Source organism: Protopterus annectens, chromosome 8.part0 (genome assembly GCF_019279795.1).
Source record: "Protopterus annectens isolate FY-2018-M chromosome 8.part0, PAN1.0, whole genome shotgun sequence".
Classification (NCBI taxonomy): Eukaryota; Metazoa; Chordata; order Ceratodontiformes; family Protopteridae; genus Protopterus; species Protopterus annectens.
The window spans coordinates 1,026,253,458-1,026,271,628 of record NC_056741.1 but is presented as its reverse complement, the minus strand read 5'-3'; the positions used below and the strand labels follow the sequence as shown (position 1 = coordinate 1,026,271,628).

Genomic DNA, 18,171 nt, shown 5'->3' with positions numbered 1-18,171 from the left:
AATAAATAAATAAATAAATAAATAAAATTTCCATGTGTGACAACACCCACATACAAATGTACCTGTGACTAAGAAAATGTAAATAATTTAATAGAAGTATTCAGGATTCCCAACACTGCAGCAATAAATTACAGTAATATTTAACAATAAATATGCTACATACCCATATCAGTAATGCAAAAATAAATCTGACCATTGTATGAACTGCATAGTTATTCAGCATTTTATTTTTTTTCAGAGCACTATAATAAATGACTAAATGAGTACATACTTGAAATTACATAAACTACGTCTGGAGTAGTAAAAATACAGCTTGTGAAAGCTTGAAGGTACATATCTTTGCAATGCAGAGATGCAGGACTTCTGGTAAATGTACAGACATTGCTGATAACCCTGTTAGTAATGTGAGGAATGCTACATGACATGCACAGACAACCTACTATTTCAAGAAACCATTTACTTCTAATACCAGCTGATCTGTCAGCAAAAGCCAGTCTCTGACTAGTATATGGTGGCCCTCAAAGTCTGTAATCTGCAACATTCCTAATAATCGCTCCACTGTGAACAGGGACCTTGTCATGGTGGAGTGGCTTGGGTTCTCTTGACATGTGACACAGAAACGTTAGTGGACAGGCTTGTCAGTCTCAGCCATGAGCTCAAAGACCAAACTTTCCCAGGCATATGTCTCTGAAGTGTGCCATTTGTACACACATCAAAAATGACAGTCAAGCTGAACCTGACGTGTGTAGAAACATTAAACCTACGGTAAAATCTAAGATTCACATTCAATGTCAAGAAGACCTAGGTGCAATATTTGTCTGATAAAACATCTGTAAAACAACTTCCACATTTCACTTACACTAGACAGATCCTGGTGACACTCAGATGTCTCCAACCTCTCCTAAACAGTGACTGCAGGGAATGAGAGATAGCACAAGTTAATACCACCATTAGCAAACAGCAGTGATGTGTCATCACATGTATACATATACAGTTATCATAACTACACTTTTTCCCAACTTTCCCTTTTTTGGAACTCCCAATACAACATGTAGAAAGAACACTGCATGAACATTAGTGCTTGCAATGAAGCCAGTATCATTAAAGAAATGGAGCAATGTTATTTACTTATTTGTTGTTTTTCTGTCGGCTGGCAGGCCTAGGGTGAAAGCTCCAAGCATACAAGATTTGCTAACCAAATATCAATAACATAGATATAGGTTCTACGGACACAGAAGTATGTATATTCATAGAAATAAACAGGAAGTGCAATGACAATGAAAAGAAAGAAACAAGCAAATGTTAAAGAGCTTCATGTGTATAATACGGGTTCCATACACTAGATCGAATTTACACTAGATCGAATTTTCACTAAATCGAAATAGTGCATGGAATGCTCACTGCAGCGACAGTGCACTTACACAAAGTTCAGTACAACGAACGGGTGTTGTACTGAACTTCTGTGCAGTACTCACGGACCTTAGGGTTAGGGCACAGGTCATAGTAAGGGGATAGCAATGTAGCAATGTCCTGCACTATGGTGTGATAGTCACGAACCTTAGGGTTAGGGTAAGGGGATAGCTTTACTAACTATCCCCTTACCCTAACCCTTGCCCTAACCCTAAGGTCCGTGACTATCGCACCATAGTGGAGGACATAGCTTGTTTTTTTATGTCCTCCACTGTGCTGCGGTGTTTTCGGTGAAGTGCACTTACGCAAAAGTTCACTTTCGTTAAAGTGAACTTTCGCAGAAGTGAGGCTTCCTATTACATGTTCAAAAGTAGTGAACTTTCGTTCTTGTAATAGGAATCCATATAATACACCCTGACTAGCATACTTGTATGCCTGGTACACCATGAATTATTTAGGATATAAACAAAAGCACAACAATAAAATAGCATGCAAACTGTCCAACACATACAAATTAAGGTCATAACAATGGTATACACAAATGAAAAAAAAAAAAGTATCAGTAATAAGCTTAGTGTTTATTAAGTAAACTTGGTGCTCTGTTTCATATAGCAAACATGTATAATGGATGCTAACTGGATGTGTACCAGGGCTGTAAAATGTACATCAGAGTAACAGCCAACACTTAGAAATATGGGATTAGATTACAAAATGCAATTTAGAAGTGTGTCAGAATAATGAATATAATATCAAACAGGCTTTGAGGAAAGAAAAGCCAAAGGGACATAGCGAGTATCATAGAAGGATGCAAGACATACGACAGAAAATTGGTAAGGGATAGGCCCACAGGGAAAATGCTTCCTCGGAATAACAAAGCAAGGTTCTGCATATGGTAAGAAGAGAGGTGGTGACAGGGCAATGGAAATGTGCAAAAACAGGAAAGAGGCCAAAGTAAAAAATTATGGGATGCAGGGGGTAGGAAGCATACCTTTCAACTGTCTAGATTTTCACAAAATATCCAGATTTTTGCTTCGTATCTTTAGTCTGTTCCTCATAAAATATGTGGCTTTCTGGCAAATCATGGAGGATTTAATTCCCTAAATAAATGGCATGTTTGAGTATCAGACTTCATATCTTTCAGAAAATCTGTACCAACACAAATCCTGTTAATCCAGTAATGTTCTAAGCTTATAAGATCAATATTTAAAATCTGTCCCTATTTTTGGGGCCTTGTTTTCCCATTATTTTCAGCTTTGTCCAGATTTCTTCTGCTAAGAAGTTGAGAGGTATGATAAGAAAAGTTGATAAAAGCAGATCTGGAAGTTGAACAGAAGACAAAAAGTGATGTCCCCACAAATTATCACATTAATAACAACAGCCTAAGCACTCAATCAGTCATAAGGAATTTGTGCACCCAGGTTGATAGCAACCCGACATTTGACCACCATGTTGCTTACGTGGTACGGAAAGCCTTCTACATGGCCCACCTCATAAGTAAGGGTATCTCATCCAAGAACAAGGAGGTCATAACATCCCTGTATTCTTCCCTTATAAGGCCTATTATTGAGTACAACACACTTTTCAGCATGCACCTCGCAAAGCACATGCAGCAGTTGGAGAGACCACAGAGGTTTCTCACCAGGAGAATCCAGGGCTTCAAACATCTACCATACACAGAAAGTCTAAAAGCTCTATCCCTCTACTCAGTTTCATACAGACTCCTCAGAGGTGACCCCTGTCTGGCGCACATGGCGATCATGAACCCTACCTTGATGGGACTGCTGCATATCCGCAAGTCAAGCTCCACTCGAGTAACCCACACATGTGGCCTCAACCTGGTCTGTGACGTCAACAGGACTTGATGGCGGGACAGATTTGTGTCCTAGATACTCCATCATCTATGGAACAGACTCCCTCTCCACATCAAACAGAATACCTCTTTACCCTTTTTTAAGCACAACCTGGATAACTGGATGGGAAACAGAAAATATACCCCTGGGATTCCACCCATGTCCCTGCTGGACAGGAGCACTGGGTGCTGACTTGTCTAAACATGGGGTAAACTCATGGCTAGGCTTACAAGGGCCTCAGAGCCAATAGCCTAGTAACCTCGTATGATCCTATGTACATAAACTGGAAAACAAGTAAGAAATGTGTGACAAGGTTAGTATGTATAGAAGTTGAAAAGCAAGGGTTGTAGCTTTTCTGACATTCATTCATAAAGATTTCAACTCCATATAGCATGCAAAGCCTCTGATCAGTTTTTATATGCCTAAAGTCTGCATTAAGTTTTGTGGTCATTTACTTTAAGCCCCGAACATGGCACCCTGGGTGCATATTGTGAAATCCATGCTGCAATGCTGACATTACAGCAAAGACAGAACAGTCTAAACAAAGCAGTGTCACATCTTCAGAGAACTGGGCTAACCCAATAGCACCCTCTGTGTTTACACATTATACAAAAAAAATGTACAAAATAAATGAGCAAAGAGCAGGGCTGTGTGAATAGCCAGGGGACTGGCAGATGGACGGAAGGGGCTTTAATCTCATTACACAACCAGATATCTGTCTTCAAGATAGCTTGTAAACCTGATGACTCGAGTCTGCCAAGGATAAGTAGGTCATGTCTGACAGTATTAAATGTTTTTGGTAAGCCAAGGAACCAAGTACCAGTACATTCAGCATGTACATATTCTGTTATGGCAAGAAGTCCTGCAACAATTTCATAGTCAGAAAAAAGTCCATACTGACAGTCCCATATTAAGCTGTGAATGTTAACTTAACAAGTCTGAGAGTTTGCGCTTTAACCCAAAAGTTCAATTCAGGACACGTATGGGCAACAAACTAATACTTCACATGAGGTACCACTCTTATGCCAAAGGAATATTACTGCAGACATTTCAAATTTGGTAACCAACTATACTTCTGTTCAAGAAACACCGGTTCATCAGAACCTAAAAATGTAATTATGTTGGTTTTAAATCACTATAAAATTAATTACATTTCCCTTGCGTTCTTTAACTGACAGAAATGTAACTTATAAAGAATAAAAAAAAATGTAAAACCGTCCCCTCCCTCCCCCACAAGGGGTGGCTGCCAAGCCTCTATATCTCCTTAACTTATAGATAAAACTCTGGATGAAAACAGTGGGGAAAAGGGGGAAAATTAAGATTGTACAACTGTCCTGTATAAAACAGTGGAACAATTGTGAAAAACAGTAAATTAATAGTTTTTGACAAAAAGTGATGGAAACACACACACACACACACACACACACACACACACACACACACACACACACACACACACACACAGCTATAATTTTAAAAATGCATCTATTATTTGTACATACAGACTCCTCAGTTCATCCTTACATTCAGTTTTTTTTTAAATGAATGGGATCCTATTCAGGGCCATGGCAGAACTAAACATTATCCCAGCCATAAGTGGGTGTAAGATACAGAACCAATCTATAAAGGCATTCCCAGCCTTTAATGGCAACATCCTTATCTCGATATGTAACTGCAAACCAAGTATTCAATCAAGCATTTATAACAGAATAATATGAGAGCCATCTTAAGGATGTCTTTTTCTTGCCACTCTCTACTACTTTACTCCTGGTTGTTCTCGTCTACCCTGGCTCCACCTCAGAATCAGAAATGAAACAGACAAAAAATGCAACACCAGGCTACACTGGTCAAAGACATACATACACACATGAATCTGTGACAATCCTATGACTTGCTTCTGTCTGGCTAAGGTCTGTGCAGTCAGGTTGCCATGCCCTATCCTGCCTTCAGAGCAAGCATCAATTTAAATCATTCTTAAAGGTTTCTTTGAAAAGTGGTTTCTTTACACATAGCACTACACAATCTGATGACTCATTCTAGGAGACTAAAAAAACAGAAACTTTACTGGCGTTCAGAACACTAAATGCAAAATGTTCCAAAGCAGAAACAATTGCATGGAACTATTAAGATAGTTTTCCAAACAAATTACTTCCCATTTTCAGTCAACAACATTTTGCCAATCAACATTTTATGTGTCAGTTTTCCATAATGATGCATTTTATAAACAAAATCCTGAGACTGGGCAGAGCAACTGTCTACAGAGCAAAATGATACAAAGAAGAGCATTTGATGGGATGACACCTTGTCGAATAAATCAACATCCGCAAACAAGAAATATAAAAAAGGGTACTTTTCCATTAAACCCCTACCACTTCACACTGCTGTGTTTTGCCAGTATTTGGTCGGCAGTTTGGATTGGCTTCTTTCATGTCTGTACCGTAAGCGAGTTGGACAATTATTAATACAATGAGAAAAAGTCTTACTTTCCAACACTTTCTTTACCTTTGTAAAACATGGCTTACTAATCAGGAATTTAAAAGACAGTTATATTTCAATCACAAGTGCCCTTCAAGAAAATAATTCCTCATACAATTGACATAGTGGCTTCCAGCTAATTTAAATGCGAAAGACCAACACAAGAGCTTCATTAATATGACTTAGTACGTGTGCTTTTTAAGATAACAGTAAATATTTACCATAAAGTCCAAGTGCCATTTTCACACCCTATACAAGTCAAGCCATTCATCCAGACATAGCGGTTATCAATCTTTAATTGCATCCATGTCCTCCTTCACTTGAAGTCATATCTGAAGTAGTTTTGAACAGCTACAAATCTACTGGCTCACTGTCTTCCCCTAGAGGATTCTCTCTTCTCCTCTGTTCCCCTGAACTCAGTACCTGTAAGTATACTAGCACTCCATGCACCAAAGTGTCCCCCCAAATGACCGGCATGCGTCAGACAGATGGAAAAGCCAGCTCTGAAGAAATACTGATGAATTGTTCGATTTTGTTATTCAACTCAAGTGACTTAGGCAGATCCTCCTAAGTGCTCTTCTTCAACTTGCACTTTTGGGGACTTAATAAAAGAACCAAAAGTTGTCATCATTTTAAAAGCTGCCACTTTGGATAAACTGCTGTAAGATGCATCTCATATAACTTCGACAAAACCAATTGCCACTTACTAATGCTGCCATCGACAGAGGATAAGTGCAAATGGCACTTTTCCATCTACAGTTCATTCCTTTAGAAAATGGCAATCCAAACTGCTGACGAAATATCAGCACACACAGCAGCGCGAAATGGTAGGGGTTTAACGGAAAAGTACCTAAAAAGAGGTAATGTATACTTCCCAACAGATCCTGCAGGTACCTTTCTTTTCAGAGTGAGCCAACATCAGTAATTTCCCTCGCCCTTAGAGATTGTCTATTTCAAAATAAAAGCTTAGATGCAATGTTCATATAGTTAACTGCCTGTGAATCAGCCGATATATTTTATAGATGTTAAGAGCAGGGTGGGCAACTTATGAAGTCACAGAATCCTGGCAACCATGCCAGTCAGACCTGGATGCTTGCCAACTCCAGTTTGCATCCTGTTCCCTATAAAATGTTTACCACACAATCTTGTAAGCTGGTCCAGAAGACTGTTGTTGCAGCAGATGGCTTAAATACACTTGTCAAACTTTAACAGAACAAGCTGTCATCTGATAAAGTTAAGCTCAATGAAGCTAAACTACCCGGTTTTGGTTTTCCATTAAAAATCATTGACACTGTGGTATCTTAAGTGTGCCCCTGCAGAGATTCCTTTATTTTGGGAAATTGTTCCTTTCTTTGTGTTCCTGCAAATATGTACAAGTGTGTGTGTGTGTGGGGGGGGGGGGGGTCATCCCTACAAAAATGCTTTTTCTATTCTTTGTCTGGATGAGGTAAGACGAAACTATGGCCTGCTGTCCTCATCCAGATGCAACTCAAAAACTAAGTGGAAGATCTGCCAGACATATTCTTCTTAAGTGGACTCTTAAGGACTGGGAATCTAGCCTGACAAGCTTGGCATTTACAAATTATTTTTACTACTTTAACCTTCCTTTTTGTGTACAGACCATGTATATAGTACTAAACATATTACTCTGTCCTTTCCTACTCACTTTCACTGTACCACACTTTAACCACCGATTCCTCATGTTCAAAGTATACAAAACTTATTCTACCTTTACTTTAAATATGTACACCTGAAGAGGATTGTAAATATACTAGAAATCCTGCTCACTTAAAACAAGGTATTCTTTGTAACTGTCTACACCTACACAGAATCCGGAATGAAACCCAATAATGAAAACACAGGTTGACCAAGTTAAAGGATCACCCCCCCCCCCAAAGACAAAGAATGTAAATATTTCAGGGATCAGGTCTAAGTCAATGTTGCTACACCTGCCAGGTGTACTTCTGCCCATACATCTCAACTGTACAGATTTTCTTCAGATTTTTGTTCCGTTTTTCATAAAATTGTAGTTTTCTGGCAAATTAGTGGCAAATCATTAAAGATTGAAGTTAGAAAATAACGACAGACATTTGAGTTTCAGGCTTCATACCCTTTAGAAAATTCATGCTAATGTGAAACCTGTTGTCAACTTTCTAAGTTTGTAAGAGCAATATTTAAAAACTGTCCCTATTTTTGGGCATTTGTCACAATTTTATTTATGTCTTTGTCCAGATTTCTTGCTCTGAGAGGTTGACAGGTATGCCTCAAATCTCTTAATCCAAAAGGACAAATTACAGCAATGTTTTATAAACTGTATTATGTCAAGGTACATCAACTATTCTGTAACAGAGCTTCTAAACTTGAATATATCACAAAGAAAGTGACTGCAATGTTGTACAGAATGTATTATAACAATCTAACTCTCTCAACCTAACACAAATCTATTTAAAATGGTGCTGTAAATAACTTCTTTCAGTTTCCATTTGTTGCAAGTCTTTTGATACTTGGTTGTAATAACTGCTTTTCTTCTGCTAATGTGCTTTCACTTCTCTGTAAATTACATTGCTGCCAATAGGTTTGTGTTAGATATGATACTGTAGTTTCATTTATGTGAATTACAATACTGTATATGTATTTATGTTAATAGACAAGTACTAGGCTAGCTGCCCTTGTGGGCCATTTTAAGCCTGGCTAGTTTCCCTTTTTGCGCTCGAAATAACCTCTCATTTGTTTATAGACTGGCCTTGACCATCCCCTGGTCGATAACTGTATATTATCCCTAATGAGAATAACTGGGATCATGCCATACATAACTTGAGTGGACCCATGCATAGGATAAACCAATTAAGAGCTGAATCTATCCATTAGTAGTACAGGGGGTAGTTCTGGGGTAAATTTTCTTTAAATGTTAGTCTACATTTACATTGTCACTCCTGTCATGCCGGTAACTGCTTTTTCATTTTCTTATACTGCTTTCAATATTCACGCATTTAAATTCTACAGTAACTATTTTATCAAATGAAGATTTTGTGTATACTTTTTACGATCATACTACTTGCTCTTTAAAGCAAAGGTCAACACTGGCAAAGGGTCTTTTGTTCAGCTCACCTACACAGTTAGCAACAAATAAACAAATAAAATGAGCCTGTGATGACCTTCAAATATAAGTTACATACTTTTGTAATACTACAGGAAAAAACTGTAAGGAGACTGAAGATTCATGTTGCAAATAAGTTACAACTGTCTTCACAATAAAATGCATAGTCCAAACTGTACAGAGTGTACTTGACAGCATGTCATGCTATACTAATCAGAACTCTAGTTCTACAGTTCCTACAGGTGGAAGTTAAAGACTTTGCTGGTTCCATTCTAAAATATGTAAAGAAGGACAGTGGTACCCACACCATTGTTTTTTAATCTCACCCTTCAAAAAAATCTGCAACTCACACAAAAATTACTACAGATTATTTCTGCATTTGGTTGTAAATTATGCAAAATAGAGAGCAATTTCTAAAGCACTTTTTTGCCTCAGCCATGCTCTTCCCTGCACTCAAACTTCCAAACTACAGCAGTCATCCACAAAAACTGAATTAAGACACTGCAGCTTCTGTGTGGACCTGTGCATATTCATGACAGTCATTACTCTTTCATTTATTTACCGCTGGCTAGCCTATTCTATTTTTATTCTAGTGCAAAGCCACTCTACTCAATGCAACCCCAAGTCCACAGTGGTAACAGCTACTTCTAAATGGCTGTAACAATTTTTATAAGATCTTCTGGTAGCTTGTACTAGTATACAAGTTACTATTACTTTATATCCAACACTTTATTGTATGTCTATCCACTGCTGAAATTATTTTGTTCAGTATTTAAAGTACCTGTGTTTTATTACAACTATTGTTATAATCTTTATGGATCTTTTCACCCTGGGCCTCCTCTGAAAGTGGGCTTCTTGCCCAGTCAGAATCTCCCAGTAAACAAATGTAAAATAAATAAATACATAAACACTAAATGTTCATAAACTTTCCAGATGTTGATGACTACTCTGAATTTACTGTGCATTTTACATGTCCTTAACAGTCACAATACTTCCTGAGAATGTTGCATGTGTGGCAAAAAAAAAAAAAAAAAAAAAAAGATTTCACAGCAGATATTATTTAAATCTAAAGAAGGCTGGGTTTGGCATAACTTCATAACTGCTACTAATTCAGCTGGGCCACTGCTTTTAAGAGACCTGCTGATGATTCTTGTTTTAACATCTTCTTCTGAACATCCAGTTACAAATCAATCTTGATAAAAAGTAATAAACCTAAAACGTCTACTAGACTATCTGCATTGTACTTAATGTTAAGCTTATGTCCCTAGTCCTGTATCTCAAGCACACTGCAAGCATCAAGTGGCCTTAGTTGTGTTAGACAGACAGGCCACATCAGACAATCCAGATACAATGATCTAAAGGTAGCACCCCCTCACATAAGATATCAAGTATTTCTAATTGGCAATATGAAAGGCGAAGGGCACTTCAAAAATGTCCCCACTATCACAACCCAAACTTAATATTCTGCAGTATCTGGACTGGGAAAAAATCATCTGGAATTTATGGCACAGGAAGCACTACATGACTAGGCATTCACTGGTGCTGGGGTTATAGCTGTCATGACCAAAACGGCCTATCAACTTAAACCAGTAAAAACAAAGAAAACAGGTAATTCAGATAACAAAAACGTATGTCATATACACACGCAGGCAGTGCATCTCTCAGAAGTAATTCAGAAGCATTATGCAGTACATAAACAGAAAACAAATTTGCGAATTCAATTTAAGTGTGCTTCTCATGAGGGAAAAGTCATGTTTTTAGAATACAAAAGGGCTGTGCTGCGGAGAAGGAACTGTAAGGTTCAAGGTTTGCACAGAAATGCTTTTGCAGTGCTACACGAGACGACAGTAAAGTTTGCAAGGCTTACGTCTGCATCTTTGTTTACCTACAAGAGAACTAGCTAGCACTGAAATTACCCCCTAGCAATAAATCTTCAGTCTTCCGCTGCCACTCATCCAAGTTTCCTGTAATCAAGAAGGTTAGGAGGTCTGCTGCACCCCCAGCTATTGGCAGCATAAATACGTACATCAGCGCTTTGCCAACCCCTCCACCAGCATCACTGATCAATTTCACAGCTGCATAGTTTACATGCTGAAATGCTAAAATTTTAAATTAGTACCAACACAAAGACACAAGTCTGCACAGCAACATTGGACTTTTCCTTATCCCTATGCCATCAGTTTCTGTATCCGTCATGTGTCACAATACCCACATAACAGTTGATCCCCACGGATAGGGTTACCACCTGTCCCTCTTTGGTTAGTTGTGTCCTGCAGGGGGAAAAACCCTTAAAAAATGACAAATGTTTTCAGATTTTGGTAACAAAATCATGCGCGTATTTTAATTGCTGCATACATTTTTATCTGAAAAACCTAAATGTCATATAAAATAGCATATTCAACCAGAATACTATCCTACAAGGATACGCTTTTATTTTGGCAAAAAGTGAGGCTCTGTTCTTTGCATTGACCGTGGATATGTTTTGTCCTGCAAAATCTGATTTTCTACAAAAAAATGCCCCACTTTGGGCATTTGAAAAGGTGGCAACCATGCTGATTTCAGTTTGCTTACAGTATGCCGGACGGAATCAGCACACAAACATAACGGATCAACCATGCAACAGTATGAGGTAGCTAAGTGAATCCCGGTTGTACTCACTCAAACATATCATGGAACTTGAGCGGTGTGCGATTCTCTTTTGTTGGCTGCGATCCCCGAGCGTGGAACCGTACTATACCATTCCCAATATCCTAGGTGGTATTCACCGGCAAAAGCCCACCCGCTGCCTGCTGATCGGCTACGGTAGCACGCTTCGTCCTCGGTCTAGCGCCATCACTCTGCGTTTTCCCCCCTCACAATCCTCCTCTTCCTCTCACTGCCTCGCCTCAGCCTCTCACAGTACACGCAGACACACTTTCTTTTTCCCCTCAGACATGAGAACAAGTTGCTATGCTAACCCCCAGCATCCCTCTTCTGGTGGAGGAAATACATCACAAGCTAAAAAGTGGCAGCAGAGCTACGTTAAAGCTACAGCACCACCGTTTTAGTGCCACACAGCCAAACCATTTTTACAACAAACACTACATCTCCCAACTGGCTAGATTTTGCCTCGTATTTTTTGTTTGTCCCTCATAAAATTTTGATTTTTTTTCGGCAAACCATTGATGCTTGAAGTAATAAAATAATGGCAGACGTTTGAGTTTTGGACTTCATTTCCTTTAGACAATTCATGCTAATGCAAAACGTATTATTATATTAACTTTTTAAGTTTGTAGGAATAATGTTTAAAAATTGTCCCTATTTTTGGGCCTTTGTTCCCCCCATTGTTTATGGCTTTGTCCAGATTTCTTGCTGTATGAGGTTGAGAGGTATGACACGCACAAATCTTTATTCATACCCCTCGATTGTCTCGATGTCGCTGATTTTGCAGTACGTCCTACATTTTGCCTCATTTTTCTTCATCTTTTTTTAACTTCCTTATAAAGTTTTTTTTTAATATTTTGGTAAAAATTACTGAGGGTTGCAATCAACCAATAATAATGCCAGACATAAATGTTTCATACTTCTTACTGTCTGTTCAAAAAAGTTCATGTTGCTGCAGAACCCCTTATTCTATTAGCTATTTAAGTAAATTCTACTGCCAGCCATTAGCGGAACGGAGTTCCGCTGTGGGGCCACCTAACCGGGAAAAGCGGAAAGAAGAACAACAACAAAAAACAACATTATTATTTTGAATGTCATCCACAATATTTTTGACTTTGTCAAGAATTCTTAAGCAAAAAAGTTGAGAGGTATGAGCCTACTGTCTATAAATAAATTGCATATATTTCAACTGTACCTCTTTATGAGGAACTATCCTCATTTTCAGTCTTCAAAATTCTGTGCTACTCACTGAAAGGGCTTGGCTCATATTACTTAAGCAGTTACCCACGCATGGGTGTGGGTAATACAGTATTTGCCCACGGTTGGTGTGGTTTTGTCATGAGGGCGAAGCACGAGTGACCAAACAAAGACAACCGTGGGTAAATCCAGCATTACCCACACCCAGAAGTTCATAGGTAGGTACTAGGCTATCTGCCCGAAGGCATTTATAAGCCTAGCCGGAATGTGTTGGCTTTTGCCGCCCCCTTAGAGTAGTTCCCTGTGCCTCTGTCCAGCAGAGCCATTGAAGTGATCCCCGGGGTAAGCTTTCTGTTTCCCATCCACTCATCAAGGTTTCTCTTGAAGAGGGTTAGGGAGGAGCTCTGCCTAATATAGATTGGAATCTTGTTCCAGAGCATGGGAAGTCTCTGGGACAGGAATCTATCCCTCCAGCACGTCCTATTTATTGCTGCGGTGAGGATTAGATCCCTAGAGCGTGTGGCTCGAGGGGGTATGGTTTTCTTTAGGTGGAGCATGTCCAACAATTCTGGATTGGACATGGCCTTATATGTCAGGCAGAGATCACCTCTGAGTAGGCGGTATGCAACCAACTACAGCTGGAGTTTCTTAAGTCGAGCTGCATAGGACATTTGCTTGAGGCCAGTGATCCTCTTGGTGAGGTACTTCTGTGGTCTTTCCAGTTGTTGCAGGTGTCTTGTAAGGTACATCCCAAATGGGTCGTTGTACTCTATGATGGGTCTGATGAGTGATGAGTAGAGGGGCCCAATTACCTATTTCGATCTGGATGCAAACCTTTTTGTGATTAGGTGGGCCACATAGAAGGATTTTCTAACCACTTTGTCAATGTGATTATCAAAGGAGAGGTTACTATCTACTTCGGTCCCCAGATCCCTTATTACGTCTTCCGTATTTAGGGGGCTACCACCTATGTGGTAGTTTGTGGGTACTTTGTTTTTTCCAAAGGGGATGACTATGCACTTTTTGGCATTTAGCTTGAGGCCAGATATCTGTCTTAGTGAGACCCTTTTGGAGGATGTCTGTGTTAGCCGGAGAGTCAATTATAGCCCCTAGTTTGCAGTCGTCTGTGAACTTGGTCAGCCATAGTCCTCCTGTGATTGCCTGTACCTCTGAAAAGTATATGCCGAACAGGAGGAGTCCTAGGACTGAGCCCTGGGAAACACCACTTGTAACCGGTTTAGAGTCAGACCTAGCTCCTGCAACTCTTACCACGTGGGCTCTGTCCATGAGCCAGTTGGCAACCCATCTCGTGATGTAGGGGTTTATGTTTAGGCTGGTGAGCTTGTCTATAATACCTGAATGGGGAATGGTGACAAAGGCCTTTGTGATGTCTAGGTAGGCTGTGTAGACCACCTTTCCCTCATCTTTAGCCTTGGTAACTGTCGCAGAGAAGTCCACCAGGTTTAGGAGGCATGATCTGTCCTTAACAAAGCCGAACTGGGTAGGATCCAGTGTTTGGAGGTTCCCAATGTCTCTGTTAATGAGATCCATGATGATGCGCTCCATAGCTTTGCAGACCAAGCTAGTCAGGCTTATAGGGAGATAGTTCCCAGGGTCTGTTGTGGCTCCACCTTTGTGGAGCAGAATAACCGTTGCTGTGCGCCACCCTGTGGGCACGTAGCCTGTTTAGAGGCTGCATTTAAACAGTGTGTTTAGGAATGGAGTTAGTTCATCTTTGAGCTCGTGTAGGATGCAGCCTGGGACATGGTCCAGTCTAATTGATGCTGTGTTTTTGGCTTGGAGAGGGCTGTTTTAACTTGAGTGTCTGTGATTTCAGGGGAACTACATTCTTCTGGTATAGTTATGGGCCCTTTTGGGGGTGAGAGGGGGGTGAAGTTTGCACTGAACCTGTCTGCCAGGATGTTGGCTATATCGGTCGGTTCAGTATATTTTGTGCTATTCTGCACTAACTCTGAGCAGATCTGAGAATTGCCACTTAGATTCTTGACAAAGCTAAAGAATGTCTTGTGGTTATCGTTGGAGTCCATGGCAATTTTTCTTTTGAAGCTAGCCTTGGATGATTTTATGAAGGAACGTAGTTTCTTGCTGATACTGATCAGGGATGTCTTCCCTTCTTGGGATTTTACTCTTTTCTGTACTAGTTTCCTCCTCCTATTGTATAGCTTGTTTATGGCAGGGGTCCACCAGACTGGTATCCTTTTCTTGGAGGATTGAGTCTTGGTTTTGCTTGGGATAGCACTATCCATGCACTCTTGTAGGTGCCCGTAGAGTGCATTAGTAAAGGATTTTGCAGCTTGGACAACATTATCCTTTAGCATGAAGGCTTTGAAACTTCCCACCTTGATCTTAAGTAACGTGAAGTTTGCTTTTGAAAAGTTTTTCATGATGGTTTCTTGGACCAAAGGTGGTGGCGCAATGTGGATATCCAGAGTGATTAGTTTATGGTCAGGTCTAACCAGTGAGGGGTTGTGGAACACCGGTCGCCCATGTTGGTGATGACCAGGTCCAATATGTTGTCACCGCTGGTGGGGGTGTTGACCAGTTGATCCAGGGTGTTTGAGTTTACAAGTTCTAGGAAATGTTGGGCAAGGGAGTTTGTACTTGAGTAGTTCTCCCAGTTAATGTTTGGGTAATTGAAATCACCCAATATCAGGGTGTTTGGTAGGACCTTTATGTTTCCCGGTGTTTCCAGGAATGTGGAATGGGGGTCCTGGGACATGGTGGGTGATCTGTAGCAAGCTACAATTTGAATAGCAGTTTTGCCCGTTGTTAGTTGCACATGGATGATCCCTGAAGCATCGTGCTGTGCCACTAACCTGCAGGTGTGGGTATCCTTGATGAATATGGATACACCACCACCTTTTGTATTTCGGTCCGGGTTTCTTGGCCGAAATGTATGGTATGAGTTGTAGCCTGGTAGTGCTGGGGTGCTCTCTGGAGCCTTAAACCAGGTTTCTGTTACTGCACATTTTCTCCATACTGAGGAGTGCCTTGAGTGCATGCATTTTGAGGTTTAGATTTCTGGCATTGAGTAGCATTTCCCTCAGTTTTTTGTTACTTGTGCTATTTATGGGGGTGGGTTTGTCTTTTGAGCCTTGCCTAAAAAAGGCACTATGGGGGTGGCAAGAGCCTTGGCAAGTATTCGAAAGCCTAAGGGTGACAGGTGCAAGCCGTCTCTAGTGAAGCAGCGTGGCTTGTCGAGCATGTCATCCTAGGCTGACAGACACTGGATCCCCTTTGAATGACACCAGAAGCTTAGCCAATTGTTGAAATTGATAATTTTTTCTCTATACCGTGGTATCATTCTTGGTGAGGGCAGGATGCTACTCAGGGTCAGGGTCATACCGGCCTGGGCAATGTGATCAGAGAGCTCCTCCATGTCTTTTTTCATGTAGTCCAGGGAGATATGGCTCAGGTCATTCGCACCAACATGGATAATGACAGAATCGTATTTGTACTTGTTCTGGAGAGACCTGAGTACTTGTGTTATGTGGCGGATCCTGCACCCGACAGGCAGCTAACAGTAACCTTCTCCTTGTTCAGTCTAATGAGTGGGACGTCAGTGTGTCTGACTATAGTGTCACCTATTACTAGTGTGTTGGGTATTTTATTTTGCCTTAAGGGCTGTGATTGCATGGCACACTGATTTTGTGAAGTATGTGTTTCATGGTTTGTGTTGGGGGGTGGAGGTTGCTTGGATGTCTGCTTTGGAGGTCTCTGTTGCTTTTGCAGATTTTTATTTAGAGCCTCCGAGTATGCTTTTGTGTATTTATGTGGGTTTTTTGCCAGTGCTGGTTTCATAGGTCTATGTGAGACTGGTGGTGTGATGCAAGTAATTCACTTCTCCGCTTGACTACCTGGTCCAGTCTGAGGTTGAAAGAGCTTAGCCTCCAGTTTGGCAGTATAATTGCACCTCTCACATGTTTTAGTGTTTGGTGGTAGGAGGAGAGGGTTGTCTGTGTACATAAGGCAATTATAACATTGCCTCAAAATGCCCAGATTCACCAGTTGGACCGGAGAGTACACCTGAAACTGCCCTTTGGACATGCCTGGATAGGTACAGTCAACTGTTTTACTGATTGGCTGGTAAGGTCGAATAGAGAGCCTTGTCCTTCTCTACAGTATAGGGAGGTCTAGTGCTAAGGTTTATTAGTGCTTGCTATGAGTTTTGAGCAAGTGCCAGGATGAGAAGTGAATGGTTTGAGTGCTTAAGTTGAAAGTTTGTCTAGTTCCAAGGGAAAAATTGAAGAGTAGACTTTGTGGAGCCGGGAATAGTTATACCCTAGCTAACTGGCGCTGCCCGGCGTGCAAAACCACGCAAATGCAGGTTTTATAACAGGGAAATGAAAGAGATAGAAATTAGTCCAAAATGGCCAATAAACTACTAATTTTTGGGCTGAAACCACTCCTCCAGTGACAGATAGGCTGCTCAAAGCTCCCTCTCTCACAGTGAACAGAGAAACTTCCTTCTATCCAAGTAAGGTATGGGCAAACACAGAAACTTGTAACACAGCCCTGAATTCAGCACTAACCTGAAAACTGGACTATACTAGCTTAGAAAGGCGGGAAAACAAGTATCTTTTTTTTGTTTGTTTTTTTCAGAAAATAAAGCAGATACAATCAAAAAAACACTTTAAATGCACAGAAATGGCTATCACACTTGAGTGTGTAGCCTACAACAAGTGGGTTATTGCTATTATATAATGACATTATTTAAGAAAAAAAATACTTACTTTTCTTAAATAATGTCCTTGTATAACGGCGCCGTGCTGTCCTTCCACCACTGGACAGCTCCACTTTGCCATTGCTGATGTACTGGGCATGCGTTTGGAACTTGCGTTCCCACGCATACCCAGTACATAAGTGCTCAGGAAAGTAAGCAATGGAGAAAAGAAGATCTCCGTTGCTACGCTTTTTTTTTTTTTTTTAAACCCGTTGTATATTCTCAATGGGCACGTTGGTTGGGCTGGCCAATCAGCGTGCTCGTTTTACGATGTTACCAGTCAGTCATTGTATAATTGTTAATATTTTTTCAACTAATATTCATGATAAATGCTCCTGAAAAATGCTAAATCGTATTCATATTAAGTCATCAAAAGACATTTTTAAAATATGAAGAAACTGTTGGTAATCTTGTTATGAATTTCCTTGTTTAAGTTATTAGTAATTATACAATGACCCCCCCCCCATTAATATTCCAAAACATGCACGCTGATTGGCCAGCATTCCTGTTGTAAATTCCACAATATACCAACGGAAAGAGGTCCGGTCGCCCGGACTTTTTTCCATTGGTATAAAGTGTCCAAAACTTTTTTTCTAATAAATAAAAAAAAAGAAAAAAACAGAGCAATGAGGACTTTCTTTTCTCTCTTGCTTCCGTTTCAAAGCATTGATGTACTGGGTATGTGTAGCAACGGAAGTCCCATACGCATGCGCAGTAAATCAACACAAGGAAGCAGTATACCACCACCGGCGGAA

General features: G+C 40.3%; 1 protein-coding gene across 1 annotated transcript in view; it reads right to left on the bottom strand.

Annotated features, from left to right (window-relative positions):
* GRAMD1A (GRAM domain containing 1A) overlaps positions 1 to 11,817 on the bottom strand; it is a 1,293,980-nt gene extending 1,282,163 nt beyond the window's left edge. The window contains exon 1 of the mRNA XM_044079359.1: positions 11,491 to 11,817. Coding sequence (XP_043935294.1) covers positions 11,491 to 11,498 — 8 coding nt within the window. The 5' untranslated portion in view covers positions 11,499 to 11,817. The remainder of the gene's footprint in view (positions 1 to 11,490) is intronic.
* Between the last annotated feature and the right edge of the window lie 6,354 nt (positions 11,818 to 18,171).